This window comes from Homalodisca vitripennis, chromosome 1 (genome assembly GCF_021130785.1).
Source record: "Homalodisca vitripennis isolate AUS2020 chromosome 1, UT_GWSS_2.1, whole genome shotgun sequence".
NCBI classification, from domain to species: Eukaryota; Metazoa; Arthropoda; class Insecta; order Hemiptera; family Cicadellidae; genus Homalodisca; species Homalodisca vitripennis.
This window is the reverse complement of record NC_060207.1, coordinates 23,882,765-23,906,546: the sequence shown is the minus strand read 5'-3', so window position 1 is coordinate 23,906,546 and position 23,782 is coordinate 23,882,765. Positions and strand designations below refer to the sequence as shown.

The 23,782-nt window shown below is 31.1% G+C and overlaps 1 protein-coding gene across 2 annotated transcripts; it reads left to right on the top strand.

The window, feature by feature from the left end:
- Positions 1-1,634: 1,634 nt before the first annotated feature.
- Positions 1,635-23,050, top strand: LOC124358250 (proton-coupled amino acid transporter-like protein CG1139). 2 transcript variants are annotated; one of them, XM_046810553.1, is made up of 9 exons: positions 1,635-2,480; positions 8,855-8,989; positions 12,166-12,316; positions 14,769-14,890; positions 16,288-16,372; positions 17,004-17,273; positions 19,684-19,862; positions 20,802-20,977; positions 21,188-23,050. In XM_046810553.1, exons 1-9 carry the CDS (start codon positions 2,473-2,475, stop codon positions 21,439-21,441), a joined length of 1,380 nt encoding a protein of 459 aa, XP_046666509.1. In that variant the 5' UTR covers positions 1,635-2,472; the 3' UTR covers positions 21,442-23,050. The 2 variants fall into 2 exon arrangements, with proteins under 2 accessions (XP_046666509.1, XP_046666503.1); XM_046810547.1 differs by having other exon boundaries at positions 1,636-2,150.
- The last annotated feature ends 732 nt before the right edge of the window (positions 23,051-23,782 follow it).

Genomic DNA, 23,782 nt, shown 5'->3' with positions numbered 1-23,782 from the left:
GTAAAGGAAATTTCACTGAGCGAGAACAAAAGGGAATATTTGTTGTCACACTCTCTTGCTACAAAACATATTGCTAGTTATGTCACTTGTACTGTTCAGTGTGTCTTGGTCCTTTCTATCTAAATAGGGCCAGCTTACTCATCTTTTGCATGGTTTATTGTCTTATCAATTTTATTGTGTTTTTATATATAAGCTATAACATTAATGGATAAGTGATTAATACATTCTACATGTTCAAGTTCAAAGAAGCTAAGAACGCTGGCACCTGGAAAAGGTACACCATAATGCTAATGAAACCTCTGATAATGAGCAACCAAGTTACTCATTTGCAGTACTGCAAATACCTTATTGCAGTGACAAGAGCAAAAAATCAGTAAAACAAAAGTGTGGTGCACACTATTTATCATTATTTGGCTTCACTTAAACTATACCTGTCACTGAACCTGTACCACAATGTGTAATTTGGTTTAAACATAGTCAAAACATTACATGTAGCCCCCTCCTTCAATGTAACACTAAATACAAACTGTTCAACTCTACGAGCCTGAAGAAAAATCTATCTAAATCCTATTTAAATAGAAGAAATTTGAACTAAAATTAAATAGCAGAGCTATTATTACTTCATTTACTGGTTCAAATGAAAAGAGCAATAGAAGCAGCCTAACAGGTCAGCCTCGTAATATAGGAGATACTTTAATTTTACCAGCAATTAAGGATATTGTCTCGTTAGTGTTAGGATAAAAAGAAGGGAAACAACTTGGTTTAGTTTCGTTGTTTAACAGTTGAGTTTTAGGAAAAATATTAAACATGGCTGTAAATGTAAAAGAAATTTTACTAAGTAAAGTGAACCATTTGTAATTTTAGAATACAAATTACATACTTTGGATGAAACCACTGACATGCCACAATTATGTGTTTTGTTCATGGATGAATATAAGGAGGGGGGGAAGACTCAGGGGCCCCTCCCGGAATCAAGCCATTAAAGTTGTAGAAAAATATTGAGAATTTTACAATGTTTCATAAAAAAATTAAACGTCGTAAAATGATTCCTAAAGTATCAACTGTTCAATATTAACCAACGGATTTATTTATTTATATTTGTTTTCTTTTATTACCTGTTAAAAACATAACCCAAAATCTTTAAATTCTTACTTAATAAATTATAACTGAAGAGAATTAAACTTTGTAAGAATTTAAAGATTTTGGGTTCCAAAAATTAATCTTTCTACAAATAAATTTAGTTAGAAAATAGTTTTTTGATACATACATACAGGGTATTCAAACTACTTATCAATGTTAAATTGACTAATATCTTATAAATAAACTCAAATTTGACTCACTGCAGACTTGGACCTTTCTTCCTCTTAGAGGGATGTTGGTTAAATTCATCGGTTAAGCGAATTCTAGGACTAGCAAAAACGTAATTATCTATATGGCAAGCCAAAATTAAATACTCCTATATTTTAGGCTTTGGTTGGATTTGGTACACTTAAATAAGTAAACGAGTATTTTAGCCACACATGTGGGTATATAATATTTAGAAAAACGTAAAATTATTTATTTCAACAAAGCAGATTTACAAAAATAATACGAAATGAAAACATTTGAACAGGCTATCTATTATTATTATTATCTAGTATTTAAAAATATATAAATTTATTGCAAAGTATTGTAATATTGAGTACTTAAGTGAAGCAAAAGAATTACTCAATTTTAAGACTTCTTTTATTTGTTAAGCATAGAGGTTAATAACCGTAATAATATGTCAATTCAATTTCAACCACTTGATCTAATTCAACACTTGTCATCCTAAAGTTGAAAATTGGATTGAAAACCTCTTTAAAAATGTTATTCATCAAATGCTACTTCCAGTGCTATTCCACTGAGTTCTTATATTAATTAATTGTACTAATGGAATGTTATTGGTGAGTCAAATTTACACACAACACAATATATTCCTGAGGAAATAATTACTATAGAACATTTAGATTGTGATCAGTAATTGGTAGTAAATATTCTATAAACTTGCACCATAAATACTGTCTAATTACTATTACTCTATTTAAAATCAGTTAATCTGTGTCTGAAGATATTGTACACAGTTTTATCAGATAGAGTAACATATTGATAGGACAAAGAGATATGTCACAGTAAGTAAACCATATTTTACCATTATGCAGTAGCTCTAAAATGTTTCAAACATTGCTCAAGATAAATGATTGAGTAGAGGAAGAGTGAGAACTTTAAATTTTAGTACCTAAAAAATTTGTCAGAAAATCCTTTGGCAAATTATCTGTGTTAATATTTAAAGTACATTTCTACACATAAAAAATTAGAGCAGCTGATGAGCTGATGTATAGATTACAAAGTCTGAACAAAAATATCTAGTATTAATCAGATCCATTTAGCTTCCAACAGTGTGTTTGATTTAACTGAAGTTACTCTTTCCATCTTTTTCAACTGAGGTTCACCATGAGCAGGTAGATATTATTTATTGTCAGCTAAACTAAAAACAGTTTCCATTAACGTAAAGAAATACAGGTTTTCATAATACTATGTTTTCATGTTTGTCTGATTTATTATACAATCAGACATACAACATATGCTGTATAAGAATTCTTTTTACTTTTATTACTTTTGGAATAATGATGAGTTAAGAGGAGAAAGCTTACATTTTCAACAGATAACCATGTTTTCCCTCATTTTTGGTTAATAAAATCCACAACACACAAAATATTTTTCTTTTACTCAAATGTATGGGGAATACTACCCACCCAATCAGTAAAATAAATAGTTGAAAAGCAGACATTTGAGAGATTGAAGTTGACTATAGCAAAGATCTAAAAACTGAACATTGATAAATCCTACCAGTATATGTCCACATGTTGTCAGTAATGAATATGTATACTACCAGAGAAAGTATGAAACCTATGTTTGACTGGATGACATAATTTACTCCATAAGAATGGTAGTTAAGTTGTCATATTTAGTCAGTAAGTATAAGGCATTAATAAAGAGATTCCAGATTAAAATACAGTTTTTCAGTTTTCTGTTCACTGAATATCAACTAATTACAAGATATTTCCTGATCAGCTTAACTCTTCTAGTCATTAAACATGCTTATTCCATACTCCAATCACTGATATAAATAGCGATGTATAGCAGACATCTGTTGAACATCAGCCATGTGTAGAACATTATTCTGATATTAAAACAGGCTTACAGAAGATAAGTGATCTTTCATTGTTACAATTCTTATTTCAAAACATTGATGCAAGAATTCCAATCAAGAGTATCTATTTAGCTGCAAGATTTTATTGGAAACTAATCTTGAAAGAGTAAACCAAATTGAAAAAATACCTTTTTACTCACGTTTTGTATGACACATTTTTATGGTTTTTTTAATTCTCCTAGGACAAGAAGCTTATAAATTGCACTTAGTCCTTTAAGAACCTTTGCGCTGCTTACAGAGTGACAGGATGGGTAAGGTTAGGGAGTAAGGGCCACCTCCTATCGAGATCCATGAGGAAGAATTAGGCCACTACATCTCAAAGTCATGTCTCCCCGGAAGAAGGGGAGGCCAACTCTGGACCAGCCTCTCCAGTCAAAGTAGGCAGGGGGTGGCACACCCTTGTTGAAGCTAGCAAGAACCTCTGAGGTTAGGGAACAAACCCCACCAACTCCAACAGTCATCTTCCACAGTAGACTGGACCTATTGAATTACCCATGAACCACAGAATCTCGACATTTGCGGTTAGTGACGTGCCACTCCTGGACTACCATAAGGTTGCCCAGATTTAAGTGACACATCGGTTTTTGCTGTGTCCAGTGATGGGTTCAACTGGAAGATATAAACCAGCCAGAAGTGATCCCTGCTGGGTACATGTTTATGGTTAGTTGATAACAGTAGATAGATTTTAGTTCAATTTAAAATTTACCGTAAGATCATTACCACTAGTTTACAAAGAGCCAACAAGTAGAAATTTATCATTTGAACATCATATAGCAAAAGGCTGATTGTTCCATGTTCCACATGCTGAGCTCCCATACTCACTCAATATTACAATAAGAAAACAAAATTATGCAAAATTAAAATGATTAAAAAAATATGTTTAGAAACAAACACATACACAAATAATATTATAAGTAAATAGACTAGAACAGAAATATAAAATAAATAATTATTCAAAACCGTATTAGAATAATATTGTTAATCTGTTGCAAAAGATCTTACTTACTTTTATTTGTTTTTATTAACAATGTTTTCATCCATAAATAATAATTATTATTATTCACATTGGAAGATGAACAAATAGATACAAAACAGGTTTTTTTTTAACTGAAACAATGATATTTGATGTTTTGTTTTAAATTGCTGTATCTTGCATTCCAAATATAAGAAGTTATCTTCAAACATTAACAGGTTATTACTCCTCATCAGAACAATATGTTGAGAAATTAAACAGTGCTTCTTTTGATAAGCACTAAAATTATGAGCCGAGTGACCTACTCACGTACAGGGTATGTTCTCAGTGTCAGTGACTGTGAATTAGATGTGATTGAACACAAACAATTAAACACCACAAATATAATTCAGCTCATAACTACAAAGTTTCTGATATTGAAATGAAATGACATACATAAAAACTAATAATCCTGTTTTTTGCATTTCATTACAGTATAATAATAGAATCATAGGCAACCTAAAATAGTCTCATGTTGTTTGGAATAAATTGTAGTCATTAAAAATATCTCTATCTTCTGAACATTTCAGAGTCAATGAATATATAAGTTTAAAGTGGGTTTGAGCATGAAATTGGAAACTACAAACAGCAAATACTGAAAACTTAGGAACTGTCCAATAAAATGTAGATATTCTTGTTACTTCATAAGCACTCACCAAGAAACTGTTTCAGAACAAACTCTTAAAGATTTCCTAAGGTGTCACTATTTGCTGTTGAAGCATTTTAGCCAGCTTAGTGACCTCCTACAAGATAACATGAATATCAACATTTGATTGGATAGTTTCTAAGATTTTAATACTTGTTGTTGAAGCATTTTAGCCAGTTAGGGTCGAGCTATGGAGTTTATACTAAAACAGTTTCTTAGTGAGCCCCTACGAGGTAACATGAATATCAACATTTGATTGGATAGTTTCTAAGATTTCAATATTTGTTGTTGAAGCATTTTAGCCAGTTAGGGTCGAGCTATGGGGTTTATACTAAAACAGTTTCTTAGTGAGCCCTTACGAGGTAACATGAATATCAACATTTGATTGGATAGTTTCTAAGATTTCAATATTTGTTGTTGAAGCATTTTAGCCAGTTGGGGTGGAGCACGGAGTTGATACTGAAACAGTTTCTTAGTGAGCCCTCACGAAGTAACATGAATATCTGCATTATACTGGACAGTTTCTAGGATTTCAGTATTTGCTGTTGAAACATTACAATCTAAAGATTTTTCTATTAAAAGACAATAAATGTTTTGGTTAAATTAATCAATACAGCAGATGACAAAAATTTACCTTCAAAATGTACTAATACTTGATTTATAATATTCTTTATTACTTTGACTTTACTTTTTCCTGGAAAGCATCCAAATTGTTCATTACAAAATACAGTATATCATTCTTAATAAAATAACTCTTTAAGGTGTTTTGTATACATGACACATAATATACTTTACTCAATACAGGAACTAATGAAATAGGTCGATCACTAGATGGGCTTGACCTTTCATCTTTCTTAAAAACTGGTACCACCCTTGTGATTTTAAGTGCTTTTAATTTTAATCTCCTGTTCAAGCTTCTTATGAAAAAAAAAACAGTTAAAGGACCAACTACAATATAAATTATTTATTTAATAATTTTATTTCAAAACCCATGATAGTGTTCACTGAATGCTGAGCTTAAACTAGCTACCTGTACATATTTTATTACATAATTCTAATATCCAATCTTAATCTAGAAAAAGGTTATCCATTTATCAACATTTTTTAACAAGTGATAAAAGATGTTCTCCTTCAAAATAGTCCCTTTGAATTTCCAAACCCCTCCAGAACTCTCGCCAATATTGGAATCAAGTCTTGAAGGCCTCTTCCAGATGAATAACCATGTTTTGTATTGTCATTCCTGCTTTCAAGTATCTTTACATTGTACCATAAAAGGAGAGTAAGGAGGCCTAACTTATTGTAGAAATTCTGTGTTTTGCAGGAGTGCATTAAGGGGGGCGATGGCAGGGGAACCAACCGGAACGCCTCCCAATCCTGTAACATCATGACGGTCAATGGTACATTATGACAGTTTTTAGAAAAATATGGGTATTATGTGTACATTCTAACATCTCCAAAACAATTTCAAGCTGCAACTGCTTTTGTTATGGCGATAAAATCTGTAGAAACAATTTTACAGGAGCTCTCAACAGAAGGCCAGCAATTTTTCTGTTAAAATTAAATAACTAAACCACTACTTTAGCTCTGTAGTTAGTTTGTGGACAGTACATCCATTGATTCTATATCACCAAAATGTGAACTAGATCAATAATCTTATGATATAGACTTGTTGCTTGTCTTCCAGAACGAGTTTTACTGTCCACTGACGTGCAGACATCTTTGAACTTCATGTATCCCTCCTTTATCTGTGTCACATTCAAAGCATCTCTAAAGGTTTGTTATATTTTTCAAATGGTTTCAATATGGAAATTGCCAAGTTTTTGACAAAATGTGATGCAATATTTTTGTTCTGTACATTCTGCAAAACTGACAAAATGCAATGAGCACTCACTACAAGTGTTTAACGCATATAGCCATCTGATACAAAGTCAAGGCCATGTGACCAGCCTGTGCATGCACACTATAGTTTACTAAACCTATATACCAGCATGTACATGGCACATAGTTCAAAATTAGCACCGACCATACTATTGTGCATAATATTTTTGACTCTTTAGAACTTGAGTGAGTATATTTTTGCTGTGAAAAATGATCAATTAAATGAAGATATACGAAAATGTAAAATGCATCTGTGGCTGGATACAATAGCGAATATGCTGAGACGTGTGCAAATGTGGTGGAGATGCGATTCATGCAACAGGAAGGTAGAATGTGGTGCTCATGCACTACATAATTTGGATATTACTTGCTCACTAATACTAAATGGCCTACAACTAACAGATAATAACATTCTTTTAGAAAAATTTATGTCTAGAATTATTATAATCAGATTAATTTACTTCTCATTAATGCCAAGAATCAAACTTCTACTTTGTAACTTAAGGTTTAGAACCCTAGCAAAACACTGATTCCTCCCAAGGTGAAGAAGTAAAAGATAAACAAGTCCTTTTATAAAGGTCTGAAGAATCATTTGAGAAGTTGCAAAACAAGAATTAAACTTATGAGTACAGTAAAAACAAAATAAAAAATAACCCTCAGAAAGAAATGCTGTCAAAACATGAATGGATAAATCCCACATTAGATAAGGATAAGCCCAAATTATATTGCAAACCCATTCTGATTATGGGTGACTCCATCATCAAGCATGTTTAAATAAAAATGGAAGTACAATATGCTATAGAGGAACAACAGCCAATCAGCTTTGTGGCAATATCAGAAGGGTGGAAGACATTTCTCATTCCCCAAGAACTGTTTTTATACATGTTGGTAACAAACAACCGAGAAGGAATTTATGTTTGGATGAGTTGATGGAAGCCATGAGTAATGTAATCAAACTCATAAAAAAAGAAACTTCAGTAACCTCAAATCATTATCAACAGTATTACAACTCGAAAAGATTTATGGTCTGCAACCTTGCAGCGCACAAACTAAAATATTAAGTGGCTATGCAGGAACCTTGGTGTTGTGTATCTTAACTTGGAATTATACATTATGGATGCTTGTCTCTCAAGGAATAGTCTTCATTTATATCGAAGAAGATCATCCATGGTAAATAGAATATTTACACAATTTGACCTACAAATAGATCTGTTCATAACCTTATGGCTAGAAACTATAATTCTCTTAGAATATCTCAATGTAGTCTTAAAACCACTTTGAATTGTTTTGCTGAAACAGACATTGAACTCTACAACTCTCTTTCTTCTCATTTTTAATCTCTTGAAATTAACTGTTTCAAGAAAAATCTAAAAAAGTTATTGATTTATATCAGCCCATAAATGATTATTTTGTTGTAATTGGATAGACACTATTGTTATTAGGCATAGGAGATGTATATCATAGATGATTGTATATACTGAATTTGTTTCTGACACTGCTATAAATTGTGCAGATGTTCTGGCGATAAAGAATTTGAATTTGAATTTGCTTCTCTGTGTGAGGTCAATAATATTACTTAGGGTTGAAACAAAATTCCTTACATACATACATTCACACATATCTCCAAAATACAAAATGTTTACCTGATCAATTACTCCAAAACATAAAAATTATTCTGTAAACATTTATCAATTGATCTGCAGATACTTACCAGGTATCTATCAAATTACATTTCACAATATACAACAGATTACACAACCATTATGGTACAGTTAGAGGACTTCAAAGAGTTATTTTCACTTTAAACAGTGAACTTTGTAATCATTAATAATAACCATTAATTAGTCTAATTAGTTCATAACAATATTCATGATCAGTATAAATTTCAAATACAACATCAACCAATCACATAGCTGTAGTGGGAAGGGTTAATTCAACGTGGACTGGAATTAAACTCAACTAGAAACAAGTCTGTGATGGCATCAGATTCCAGACTCTGTACTAAGAGGAAGGCGGTTCTGAACTAAACAGTCACAATATTAACTTATTATTAATTTTTATTTATTTGATCAACTATCTGTTCAAGTTCCAAGAGTGATGATGGAAGTCAGAAGGATGGAGTTTCAGTGGAGATGTCACCTTCGGTTACACAACCCACAACAAACGGCATACAGAGACCATATGATCCCTATGAACATAGGGAGCTGAAAAACCCTGCAACGTTAGTATATGATTCTTTTTAGTATACATAGTAAATAGTGTTTATTATAATGTGGAATATAAAAAAAGAAATTAATTTTGATAGCACACATTAACCCCTTCACAGATTTTGATGCAATATTTTGTTTATATCGATTGAGCAAAAGTATAATTGTGATGTAATATCGCTATATTGTTTCTGTTTTATTCTTTTGTCTGCCATATATTGTACAAGAAGCATTTCTGTGACAACCGCGTGTCACCCAAGTAGTTCTGCCATTTTCTACTACAAGTCAGTACTTCCTTGGTCCTCTGTCATAAGTGTTTGTGCCTTGGTAAGTTTGCTGTAGTCACACAGTGCAGACAGCTACCGTGTTTTGTTGTTGTACCTCAACCGTCTTGGAGTATTTTATGTTTTTATTTCTGGTGTTTATTGTACCATGAAAACATTCAATGCACACATACAAGATTAGCTTATTCTTGTATGATGATGACACAGGCACTGATAGTGAAAATAACTTGGTGGAAAATATGTAAAAATAACAAAAATTTGAAAAGAGATACTAAAAATAACTTTTTTGTATCAAAAAGTATAAATCTAAACTCTACAAACCTATCTCTGTAAAAAACAGAAAAAAAACAGTACAACAACATAATTTTAGGCACATAAGAAAATCCATGAAGGGGTTAACAATGTATATTACTATTGTTTGGTGACAATATTGTATACAGTACCATTTGATGTTCAAAATGTAAAGCTATTGGTACAGAAAGCTAATGATATACATGACTAACTTGTGATGTAATAACAGATAATATTACCATTCCATATTTTCATAATCATCTTTAAGAGTTGAAACAGTTATTAAATTAAGAATATACTTCTTGTCTCTAATGTAACATCATTATTAGAATGTTTTGGATGACCCACACTTACTTCCTCAGTATATCTTCAATTTTTCAGTAAAAAATGTTTCAAGTTTCAGAATTGTTATGATAAGACATTTACATAATGCCATCATGTGTAGAAATCTGACTATTCCAGTAGGATAAGGGCTTCTGAACCGTAAATTGCATGGTTTCTTACTGATTAAAACAAGTTTTTATATAGAAATAAAGTACATTCTCAATTGCTTGAATCTTGAAAGAACAGCTTATTTGATCGAGTCATCTATATTTAGATTGTGAATAATACGAGTAAAATAGGTTAGCCTAAGTTAAGTTTGTCCTATAGAGATCACAACTAAATTGAAAGATAGTAATTAACCAAATAAAATTTGAGTTAAACAAACAAATTGGCATTTCGTTCTTCCAATGTAATTAAGTACATTTCTAAATTATTCCCTGTTATGTTTTAGTGATTAATTGCGTACAACCCCAGAAATACTACTCATAAAAGTAGGTGCAACTCGTTTCTCTACTCAAGTAGTTTTCAAGTTATTAAAGCCCTTTTAAAAATCTATGAATTATGGACATATACAACTTAAGTAGTATTTCAAAACATTTCAAACTTATCTGTTGTATTTTGAGTCAGACAAGTGATTATTGTATATATTCGAGATGAAATAATACAATAATTTTGTTTCTTCCACTTACAGAGATAAAATTATATTCTGAAATATTTTAAGGTATATTTCCTTTCTTTTTTATCTTGACTTACCATGGGTTTCTGAGAAGAACAAAATATTATTTCAGTTAACGAGGATTTCAACTATTTAACACTGATTGTAATACTTGCACATGCCTTAGATTATTTTCATGATAATGGTTATTTGTATTTATGCAGAATATTTATTGACTATTAGACAATATCAATCAGTTAATCTTTTATATTTTAGTTTAAATGTTTCATGTGTTTGACCAAAGTCAACATATGTTACATTGTACTACATAACACAAATGTATGATAACAATAATGATCAAAAGTAATACAAAATTAAGTATAGATATTTAAAAAGTAATATTAATTATGAACAATAAAAAAGCTTATGGAAAAAGCAAGTTTATTTATACCCAAGAGGGTTTGATAACTTTGGGCCTTTTATAAGGATTGAAGGATTGACTCAAATGTGCTATGGCCAGATATTTTTATTCTCTCTACAGCAAAACATTTTTCAAACTCTCAATATTAGGTACTGCACTCTTTGTCCTTGTAATAGTGTAGTTATATTTAAATTAAAGACAAGTTATTAATGGCATTTGTTAACTGTTTAAAAAATCATTTATATTGCAATGTATAAAATTAAATAACTAATTTATTTTAGGCACTTGTATGGTGTGTAAATATATTTAAAAGAAAAGTAATTGTTGTGCATTTGTTGTTATAAGTACTTGCACATTTTTTATTTTGATAAAAATTGGTTTGTCTTCTAATACATGCACATAAAGTACCTATGTTGGAAAGGGTTGATTCCATGTGAATTTTGAGTTAAACTCCAATTGTGTACCTGACGAGACAATGAGGATACATTTTCACATGTATTACACTATATCTAGTGGTCTAGATGTGTCTGATGTCAAAACGGTATAACAAGTTCATGTTAAGCTTCTTCCTTGCCAACTTTTTTAGGATCTCTTCAAACGAACATGATTCCAAATTTCAGGAGTAAAGTCTGTAACAGCGTCTGATTTTAATACATGTTACAATTCTGTCCCTACAGAGATGCTGAAAGCATTAAACTTCTGCCGAGAGGGTGTTTGAGAACTTGAATCCTAGTTGTACTTGAAGCCCTCAGCAAATCTGGCTTGTTAGCTGGAACTGATTTCTATTTTTTTTTATAATTCAGTTCCTACGGAGATGCTGAAAGTATTATACTTCTGCTGAGAGGGTGCTTGAGAACTGGAATCCTAGTCATACTTGAAGCCCTCAGCAAATCTGGCTTGTTAGCTAGAACTTTCTTTTAACACGTGGTACAATTCTTTTTCTACAGAGACGCAGAGAGCATTTTAGTTCTTTTGAGAGGATGTATAGGAACTGAAATTCTTGCCGTGCCTGAAGGCCAGGCCTGTACTCAAACTGGTTTTTTCTTAAAATTCTACCGGCTCCCCACCACATCTCTACAGGGTGAAAGGGGTGTGGTTGTGGGACATGACGGAGCCTGTCAAAGCTGAGTACGATGGCTCTGCTAAAGCCTTCAAAAAATTTGGCTTGTTGGCTGGAACTGTCTTTTAACACATGTTACAATTCTGTTTCTAAAGAGATGCTGAAAGTATTGTTCTTCTGCTGAGAGGATGCATGGGAACTGGAATCCTCGCCATGCCTGAAGCCTTCAGTCAATCTGGCTTGTTGATTGGAACCGTCTTTACCATCATTCTGGGCTCACTGACCACCTATTGTCTTCATGTCCTGGTACGTTACCACATATTCTCTAGCAAGCTAACCTATTAGTTATTTGGATTTTCTCTTTATAATTTCTTTCATTTTAATAATTGAATTTCGCTGCTACAATATGTTTAAACAGAGAGGTTGTGGTAATAGTGTAGTTTCACACATAAACTGTGCAGCATTGTTCATTGAACCACTTTAACAGTAAAGAATTCAGATGACCAACACTTAAGATAACAAACCAGCTGGCTAAAGACATCCTTTATACTCTCTCTTGAAGGGTTTATTGTTGTCCTTCATTATCAAGAAAGACATTCTAAAGTTTGTAGGAAGTTCTCGAATTTATTTTAATATGAGCTTAACATTTAATTTCTAATAATATTTTGTTATTATTATTTATTTAAATTTTATTTATTGAAGTAAAGAAAACATGTTCTAGAGTGTAAAATAAAACATACTAAATACAAACTTGAAATCAGTCAGATATTATTTAAATAACCACGATATTTCTTTATTTTGGTTATGGACTTGCAGTTTTAGTGAACATTTGCGTTATTTCCTAACTTGTTATTATATCAAGTAGGTCAAATACAGTAGAACCCCTCATATCTGGCCTCGGTTTTACCGCACCTCGGTTTATCCGGCCACTTCCCGGAAGCCAATATCGAAATTTATTTACTACGGCTTGCGGACGCGCAGTTGCACGCACTAGTCTACCACGACTCGTGCGTTATTTTGGTGTATCTATTTGTTTACATTTTCCTGTGTTGTCCTCAGTTGAGCTAGTAGGTTTAACATGTAAACAGTTCGTTGATTATTTCCAGTGCGGTTAGTACAGTACAGTACAATTGTTTTGTTTCATCAAGTGCTGTGTACTGTAGGTTGGTTTATCCGGCCGAATCGTTATCCGGCCAGGGGCTCGGTCCCGTGGTGGCCGGATATGAGGGGTTCTACTGTATTAAACATATTTTGACAAATATATAATATTAAGACTATGTATTGCACAATAACAGTACTGGAGAAGTGAAACAGTATCGACAAAGTAAAAGTTAATACATTTTCAGAAATAAAATATTTTTAAATAGTAAAATCAGCAAACTCGAGGTTGTTTACTTTTATTTATTTTTTTGTTACTACTACCACTATCAGTGTTCATTAATAACACAAGTCACTAGTGCTTGACTACTGGCAGCAACAAAAGAACTATATTAAGACTATGTATTGCACAATAACAGTACTGGAGAAGTGAAACAGTATCGACAAAGTAAAAGTTAATAAATTTTAAGAAATAAAATGTTTTAAAATAGTGAAATCAGCAAACTCGAGGTTGTGTACCTTTATTTATTTTTTGTTACTACTACCACTATCAGTGTCATTAATAACACAAATCGCTAGTGCTTGAGTACTGGCAGCAACAAAAGAACTATATTAAGACTATTAAAAATTAGTCAAAGAGATGACGGGTGCATGTTCATGGCCATTACTTGTCTCTCTCGCCTGAAGACAGGAAGTGAGGAAGCAACAGTGTCTGTATTATGTTTGTCAACCTCTAAGGGTTACAGACACACTTGTCATTCCAGAAAATTAGAGAGCATGAGTCCTGTGTTTTACTATAATATGTCAGCTGTTATAGTTAAAATATGAAAACAAATAAAAACAAAACTGAATTATGATACCACTATAACAAAACTGAATTATGATACCACTATGTGTGTTCGACTACGAATATACTTTCAATTTAATGTAAGTTAAAATACACTGAATATTTGTATCAATGGGGGAGAAGGGGTTACAACCCCAAACCCCTCCCTGGATACACCTATGCATGTTACATATGTTTGTGGCAGAGTGTATGGATATAACAATATTAAGAAGACTAGTTAGTACAATTCTCAAATTTTTTCCATGGTGGAATGTTGATAAAAGGAGGATATTATTTCAAAGGTAATAATATTTCTATTTGCTTTATTCCAAGCAAGATGTTAAGGAAAAAGGTCAAAAAGAAATATATTGTTGAGCTTCTAGTGTTTGATTTTAAATATTAAATAATATACACACAAGATCAGTTTTATTTTATATGTATCATTTTTATTAGGATTTAAAAAAATGTTTAAGCTAATTTGTTTTACTCCACTCCATTCCACCAATTGTTATGTATTACTACATACTTTTTGAACGCTTGCCAGTGATTGTTATTATGTTCCTAGATGTGTGCATGTTTTAGACCCAATCTTGAACATTTTTAGCTTTATAACATAATTATAAGGTCTAATTAATAAACAGATTTTGGTATATTTTATTAGGGTTTTTAATTGTGCATTTACAATTGTAATAATACTATTTTGTTTTTTGTATTTTCATAAGTATCGATAATGGGTAATGTATACTAACATTCTTGTACATGCTGAGCTCCAATAAGTGTTATATTCTTTTGAAATCCTTTGAAATTAGGACTTCAGCATTAACTATTTTTTAGGCAAGATCACAATATGAGATGTGCAAATGGTTGAGGGTGCCTATACTGAACTATCCTGACTCTATGAGGGTGGCTTTAGAACACGGGCCTCCAGTATTCAGACCATTCGCTGGGGTGTCAGGGTAAGTTTACATTTATTCATCATGTTATAATTTACTCACTTTAGCTTACTCAGTAAGGGGGCCTATAATATATACCAAGCATGTACGCATGTGCATTTGTAAAGTTTTTAAATATTGAAACTATTGACAAAAATTCATTCCCGTGTTAATACTAACAAAACATTGTTTTTACAAACATTTTTGATAATTGTATTTATGCAAGTCCTTAATCGCTTGGCTGACTTTTTGAAATGTTACATGTACTCAGATATGTGATCTCTAATTACAGTATATTTTCCTCTTTTTCCGTTTTTGAAGGCTTCATCAAATAACAATTTTTCAATTAAAATTTTCTCAAAAACAAATAAGATTACTTAATATTGGTACATATATATAGCACATTCTGCCCATGTGAACTTTGATACCAACCTCGTTTTAAGTCAATACTAGTTTAGCATGTATATAAATAGTCATTACATAGATTCTCTTTAAATGTAACGACTCTTTAGAAGCATGACAAAATTGCATACAACTCATGTTCATAAAAATGTATTTCATAATTACTGAGAGATTGAAAATTCATTTTTTATAAAAGAAGAAGTGGAAATCACAGTAGAGAACAAATCAGATAATTCTATACTGATGCAATTGTAAAGACATGAAATTTAAGTATTGCAAATTTACACAATCTTTCATTTCTCACACTTTTTATTTTTGCTCAGAAATTATTGGTTTTCAAAAAATTACAGCTTTTACAATGAAAGTTATTTCAAGGGTTGTTTTAATAAATATAATACTCACTAATAACCCACCAAGTGTTTTAAAAAATAGCCTAAACGTTTAGAGTATTTGTTATTAAATCAAATATAAAATTTATATTTTGGTAAAAAATAATATAAATTCCTATTACAGAGGGTTTATGACGACGAATCTCACAAAAGTATGTGCCAATAAGAAATCTGATACAGCAAGTTGTTTGTTGTCAGTTACTGTCACGTTACTGAAATTTAGCTGATACAAGTGAAAGATCAAAAGTTTTATTTCTAGATATATATCTATTAATTATGGGTTTGCTCCTGATATGAAATATTTCAAACTAAAAAAATTATTATTATGAATGTGGTTTATGTCATATAAAAATATATATTATTACACTTTTAAGCTTTTCAGTATGTAATGTCAGAAAAGTAATTTTTTAAGTGAAGGTTATGAACGATTAGAAAGGCCTAAGAATTGATCAATTTTGTTTGTGTATCTTTTAAAATTTATTCTTAAGAAACAAAGTTCTTTCTGTTAGTTAATTTTTAATCTGTCATGATTGGAGATTAATTAATTAATACTCCCTATTATATTCCTGATAGATATTAATAGGTATCTGTATGTTTGTGTCTATAACGAATTTTCCCATAATGTTGCAGAGTCGTAGTGGACTTCTTTTTAGTGTTATACCAGCTCGGAATGTGCAGTGTATACATTGTTTTCATAGCAGACAATCTAAAACAGGTATTTTTCAGTTGGCCAAAGGCCACTTTTTTCCTATGGCCATTAATTGGCCAATGGCTTATTTACTAGTTTGCGCATAAATCTTACCAAGTAAGATTTATCAGTTTTAATTTTATAACTACCAAAAATGTTTGATACATTATAATTTTTAATTTCAGGCATATTTTTTGCCAGTACCCTAAATATTTTGTACCATTTGGCCAAAATGGCCATTACAATATAAGACTATTAGTGTGGTTATATTCTCATTTCTATTTTGTAATATCTATGACGCAGACATTTTAAAATTGTTCACTAAACTACATTATGTTTTATGTGTACTACAAGGGTTGTAATGCAAATAGTTGAAATAATACAATATTTAATATACTCTATGAACAAGTAATTTAATATAAAGTACCACCAATTAAATTTTAACTTTTAAATATTCAATTAAAGAATAATATAACAATTGACAAAAATATTTAACTTATAAGACTTAAATAAAGTCATTTAACTGAGTGAATGTGATTTAAACCTACAGTAATTCTTATTTTTATGTTTAATATTAAACATTTATTATTAGAATAGTAACTAATGTTATTTTATAAGAAAGGATAAGAAAATGAAGATAATATTTTATTTTGCTCAGGTTTTGGATCAATTCTGGGTGGTGGATGTGAGATTGGTGATGACTGCTACTTTCGTAGCTCTGTTTGTGACTTGCTTCATCCGCAACATCAGACACTTGGCACCGCTTGCGCAGTTGGCCAACGTGCTCATGCTCTTCAGCTTTGTTGTCATGATGTTCTTCATCCTGCACAACCTGCCTCCTCTCTCCACTGTTCCCATGGTCAGATCCCCCAAAGGATTTGTGCGATTCTTTACCACTACACTATTCGCTATGTCAGCTATTGGAGTGGTGAGTTACAGGTTTCAACATATAAAAGTAAATACTTGTCTATTAAAATTTATAGATTTTAAGAATTTTGTTTCTTGAAAAAATGTTAAACTTGACTATATTTTCAGTTAAATTAATTATAAATAGCTTTAAAGCATAGGTATCAAAATAGACTTGAACTTTTACAAATTACAGAAAAATATTACACCTATTAAAATAAGCAAAAGAGTTCTCCAGGTCATATTTGGTTTATCATACTGTGTATGTAAATATTATGGTAGTAATAATAGCAAATACAATTTTTGTACTTTTTGCTATAATTTATCTGTTTTTAGTTCCATCTTTCCTTTTTATCAGTGTTTTTGTAATCAGATGTAAGAAAATCTATCATTTTTAAAGTAGTGAAGATGTTTAATAATATTTTTGTTAAAATTAGGTGCCATAGGGATGAATAGTTCTAAAAATTATAATTTAAACTTTTATGAATTAAAGATTTCTTATTCAAAAGCATTGCTTCTGTTGCAAGGTAGATTTTCAGCATTATACATTAGTTCCACTTAGATATAGAGGCTACTAAATTGGCAACTTTTATTAATGAGTTTCTTTAACTATTTTATAAGACAAATGGACTCTAGAGATGCTGAATTGTACTCTTTGGGGGGCTACTTGCTGGTATCAGTTGGTAGTAATGTAACAAATGGAGGTCTAATTTTATAATATAAACATACCATTAGATACGAACCCAGGGAGTGTGAAATTTAGGAAGCTGATATTCTGTGGGCTTATTTTACTCGAAACGGAAATCTTTCATTGGCTATAGATCTTATTTATATCTATATAGAGCATGCCCTAATGCCTTAACCAATGGATCACAAGAAATAAACTAGAAATAAAAGCACAAAAATTAATGTATTTGAATTTTTCACTGACTGAAACATTTACCTTTATGGAACCTTTAGGGTATCATAATATAAGCTGTGACAACAATAATTAGCAGTAGCAGTCAAGTAACACAAACTAACAGTGTTAAATATCTTGGTTTCCATGTAAACAAACATCTACTCCAAAAAATTATATAAAATATAAAAATTCTTTTAATTTTATATTTCTGGGAAAATTATGTTTGTGAGAAATGTTCTCTAATACAATATTAATTTAAACATATCATCCATTTATACAATCAAAATTGAATTAAGTCTACCTTGTTAGAATTCTGAGACCTGTTAGAGCTAAAAACTCGCTTTTGCAAAAAGTTCTGTTTATTAGGGGCCTAAATTGTGCAATTACTTGCCAACGTTTATAAAAAAAGAGAAAAAAACCACGGAGAAACAAAGAAATAGCATATAAGATTTGTTATGAGTTGAAGTCGAATAATGTTTTACAATACAAAGATCATAAATCATACGGTGGAGTTTGCTTTTGTGTGTGTATGAGTCCAAAGTCTTGTTTTTGACTATTTCGTAGGGACACATATTATTATTTAACTTTATAGTAATATAGAGATTGATGTGTATATATGAATCTGTTGTTCGTGTCTGTAGAAAATGCATGTTTCATTAGATCTGTGGTAAGGGAAGTTGTGTTTTGAGTGCGTATGTCTGTGTATGTGTTTTGAATGTAGGTATGTGTGGATGTAAGGTTGTATATTGCCTTCTCTCTCTCTCTCTCTCTCTCTCTCTCTCTCTCTCTCTCCCTCCCTCTCCCCCTCTCCCTCTCCCCCTCTCCCTCTCCCTCTCCCTCTCTCTCTCTCTCTCTCTCTCTCTCTCTCTCTCTCTCTCTCTCTCTCTCTCTCTCTCTCTCTCTCTCTCTCTCTCTCTCTCTCTGCAGTTCTACCATTTACATACAAAATTAATAAATCAAATAATATTTTAGCAAAATATGACTCCTCATGCCCACAGACAGCATACACTTTTCTAGCATGTAGAATTATTCCCAAACCAAATCGTAAGTATATTCATTGTTTTGTGTAAAAGGTAAATCCTTACATTACAATGTTTTCCAATATGTAATGTGTACAATTTTTTTCTATTTGACTTTTCTTATATCATTCTGTAAAAAAACTTGTAAAAACTGTTGTGAATAAAAAGATTCAATTGAAAACATGACACAACAGTTGAATTTAACAAACAACATTCTTAATTATAAAATAGTTTGTAGTTATTTTTTTATTTACTACTTTTGTGTAATTTTATGAATGCTAAATAAACAGTTTTTAAGGCATGATTGTGAATGACCAACTTATCAAATTTATCTTTGAAACAAATTTGTCTGTTGACTTTCATCCAAATCATTCAGCTATTTTGAGACATCTATACATTTTGATAGACATTTACACATTATGCAGTTTTGGTATCTAATTTTGTGATTAACACAATTTTGTCAAGAAACTTATGTACATAAAAATGACAATCGTACCTTATTTTGTTATTAGGTGGTTTCAGTGGAGAGGAATATGAAGACGCCTGCTTCTTTTGGAAAGCGATATGGTGTTCTCAACATCTCAATGGGTGCCACCACTCTGGCATACACATGTATAGGATTCTTTGGGTTTGTCAAGTACGGAGATGACATAGAGGCTAGTGTGTCTCTGAACCTTCCTCGGGAAAATGTGTAAGTGGCTCACTCGTAGATATAACCAGTCATATAACATTATGATTAACTCATATCTAATTTTTCAAAACGATATGGTATTCTGAACATCTTGATGCAAGCCACTACTCTGGCGTAAACATGTATTAGATTCTGTGGGATTGTCAAGTATGGAGATGCAAAATAGAAGCTAGTGTATCTCTGAATCTCCCTTCGGAAAATGTGTAAGCGAGTCATAGTCACGTTACCAACCAAACATTATGATTAACTCATATATTAACTCATTTCAAAACTGTTATCATATTAATTTACTTGACGAGTGATGATTAATAGGAATATGGAATCATCTGTTGACTTAGAAGATCAAGAATCATTTGGTGAAGTATGAAGTGTAAAATAGTCCCTTAACTGATTATTAAGTTTTGCACAATTTCATTTAACAGTGAAACTTATGTAAATCGAGGAAAAAGACTACTTTGGAATCACTGTGTTAGATGCAAAATCTGTAATTATAGATAATACAAGAGCGGTGATATATAAAAAGAAAGTTGGATGCAATAAAAAGTCTTATTACGACATATTTGTCAATATTAGATGAAAAACTGATAATTCATTCTATGCCATACTTTATTGAAAACTAGATTCAAAAAAATCATATTCATAACAAAAAGATCTAAAATGTTTTTGACACAAGTGAGAGTATCAAAGAAAAGGATTTTCCATGCCTTAGTACAGGAGTTGGCTTTAAGGGCAAACAATTACTTTAAAAATTCTAAGTTGTGAAAAGACAAGCAGTAGTAGAGTTGAGACTGAAGTGTGATTTAAATCCTTTCTGTCACCTATGGTGTATTATCCATTAATTATATTGAAACAAAACCCATTTTGATTGGTGATAATAATTTTGCATTACTGTAATATGTATTTTTTTTTTTTATAAATAACAGATGTTCTACTTTTCAGATTGTCTCAGGTAGTGAAGATCGCATTTTCACTGTCCATTTTCTTCACATTTGCTCTTCAGTTTTATGTGGCAGTAGAGATCATTTTATCAAATTATTTAAAACGAATTATTGAGGAAAGCAAAAAACCAAGAATAGTTGAAAATATCCTGAGAACGTTTTTGGCTCTTTGTATACGTAAGTTTATACCACTGTAATGTAATATAAATGTAGATAGTTAGAAAAGCTATATAGTTAGGTTTTATCATCATAAACGTTTATTAAATAGTATAAATTAAATACCTACATAATAATTTAATGTAGTAATCATATCAAAATCCCCTACGTATAAACTATTTAATTAAAAAAAATTTATGTTGACTTAAAAACATGATTTGATTGTTGCAGTGCTGGCTGCAGTTACGATACCCATGCTGGACCTATTCATCTCTTTGATAGGAGCTCTCTGTTTGTCCACTCTCTGTGTCTCGTTTCCTGTCATAATCGAGATGTGTGTTCTCTACTCCAATAATGAACTGAACTTTCTAAAAGTCAGCAGAATTATTGTTATTGTTATAGTCGGACTCATGGGGCTTGTAGTTGGAACATATTTGACTGTTGCTGACATAGTGCACAGTTTACATGACACATTATTGAGCTAAGGATAGTACCAATGTATCAAAAGAGTTAAGTTTGATTCTTCAATAGGAATTGTTTAAGTGTAGGCAGATATGAGCAAAACCTAACCTGTCCTACGAAAGACAATTAAGTACATCAAGATGGTCACTAGTACAGCGGGCTCTTATCTTTCAGAGGAGCAATAGCAGCGATATAGAACTTTTCAATAAGAAACTTTATTGGATATCACACAAACTTTAAAATATAAAAGCTATTTTACTTTCTAGCTAGATATTCATTAAAAAAAAAAAACCAGTTATAATGCTGAAAAGCACAGATGAAATTCCTAATTGAATTATAGGCAAGTGGCAGACATGGTCAGAGGTGTATGTGCTAGTTATCTTTATCCTCTTTATCCTAGTACCATTTGAGTACTATAATAAGATCTATATCTAGATTGACACTTATGTCAAACATTATAATCATGTACATATTTACATAACTGTTGATAAACTAACTTGTCCATTATATTTCCTAAACCCCTGTATATATTTATGGGCGCATAATCTTTAAACAGCAAAGGACTCTTCACCTTTGGAAGTGGTGGAATTGCAGATTTTTTCCACTGACTTGGATAAATACACTTACTTAGTGAAAAATTAAAAACATGTAATAAAACATCCTTCACTTCATTAAAAATCAATATAATAAACTTAATATGGATTCCGTCATTTCCAACTGCGTTAGATGCTATATCCATTATTGCTTTATAAACATTATCAATATTGACTTCGTAAAAGTAAAGTAATTCACTCCTAAAGATCTCTCATTCTTATAGTAATCAATTAAATCATAATCTATATCATTCTGTATTCCACAAAAATAATCATTAAAAACGTCCAATTGAACTACTGGATCAGACAACTGCTACCACCTCCCTGATCTATAATTACCATCAACTTATTTTACATAATTTATCTACAGAATTTTACATTTTTTACAATTTATATTTGGTGTAATACAATTTTGATTTTATTTTAAAAAGTAATTTCTCTTCTAGTTACAATTTATAATAACATTAGTTTTAAATACAGATAATCACTACAAGAAAGAAAAACCCTGAACAACTGTTAAAAATACTATTCTAATGTGAATTTGGTACTGTTTATTTTAGTTTATAGTACTAATTACATTTAAAATTAATTAAGCCATGTTAATTAGTTAATATGATCTTTTTAACTCTAAGTAAAATTAGTGTCCAATCTTCATTGAATTTGGGATGAATTGACTTTTATTTGATATTTAGTGTAAGAATGGTTAAGCAAATATTTATCTTATTATTAACTAGGGTAAAATGAATTTTTTATTCCTTGTGGCATAGTCAACCTATGCCTATACCTAGTTAATGCGTAATTATTAGTGATTGCATTTTGTTTGTCTGACGGACAGGGTGAATACAACACTGATGATTCATTCAATGAATGATGAATCATTCAAACTATTTTTTTTACTCTTATAAGGCCAATGGCGATAATAGACAAACGTAAATTTGTTGGTTACTGATTTCTTATTAATCCAAATACCACACTACTCGAGCTTCTTCTAGTGAAACATATAAGTTTAATAAAACATGAAATATATTGATCTTTTTGAGCCTGAAGTTTTTTTTAACCTTTGTGTAATTCAATGTCATAATAGCTTATAAAGTAATCTAACTTTCAAATAATCTAATAGCTAATAATCTAATCTAACTTCCACATAAACTGATGTTAATCCATTTCTATAAAAGTAGGAACATAAATGTTATTTAATTTTGTCAACATGTGATGGTCTCAGTAACCTCGCTATATCATCTGACTTTTGTGAGGTCGTGTGAATGGTAGTGGTGACCTGCATTGCTTGTTAGGGAATTAGTGTAAGTGAAGGTATGAGGTCAGCGATGAGTTGTGTGAATCACCCTTACACTTATCACTCTTTTTTAGATAATTTTTAGTATTTTATATATAATAAAGAGTGGAAGAAAAATGTTGTTTTAAACTTTTATTTTTTATAGTAAATTTTGAACACAGCTTTAAATAATTTTTATTTACATAATCATAAGCTAAATGTTTAGTGTGGATGGTCCTACCATACCTGCAATGACAGTCCTAAATTATAGCTACATTTATTTTCTCAGTTAAAATATTTTGAATTACAGTAGAGTCCCGTTAATCCGACCTGATTGGGACCGAGCCCTATTCGGATTATGTGATTGTTCGGATTAGCCAGAATTACAGAAAAATACGGTTTTAAACTTGAGAATGGGTCTATTTTGTTATAGAATTATCAACATTGTTTATTAAAACATGTTTTCTGACTGTTGCATTGTATTTCTTGACAAATAAA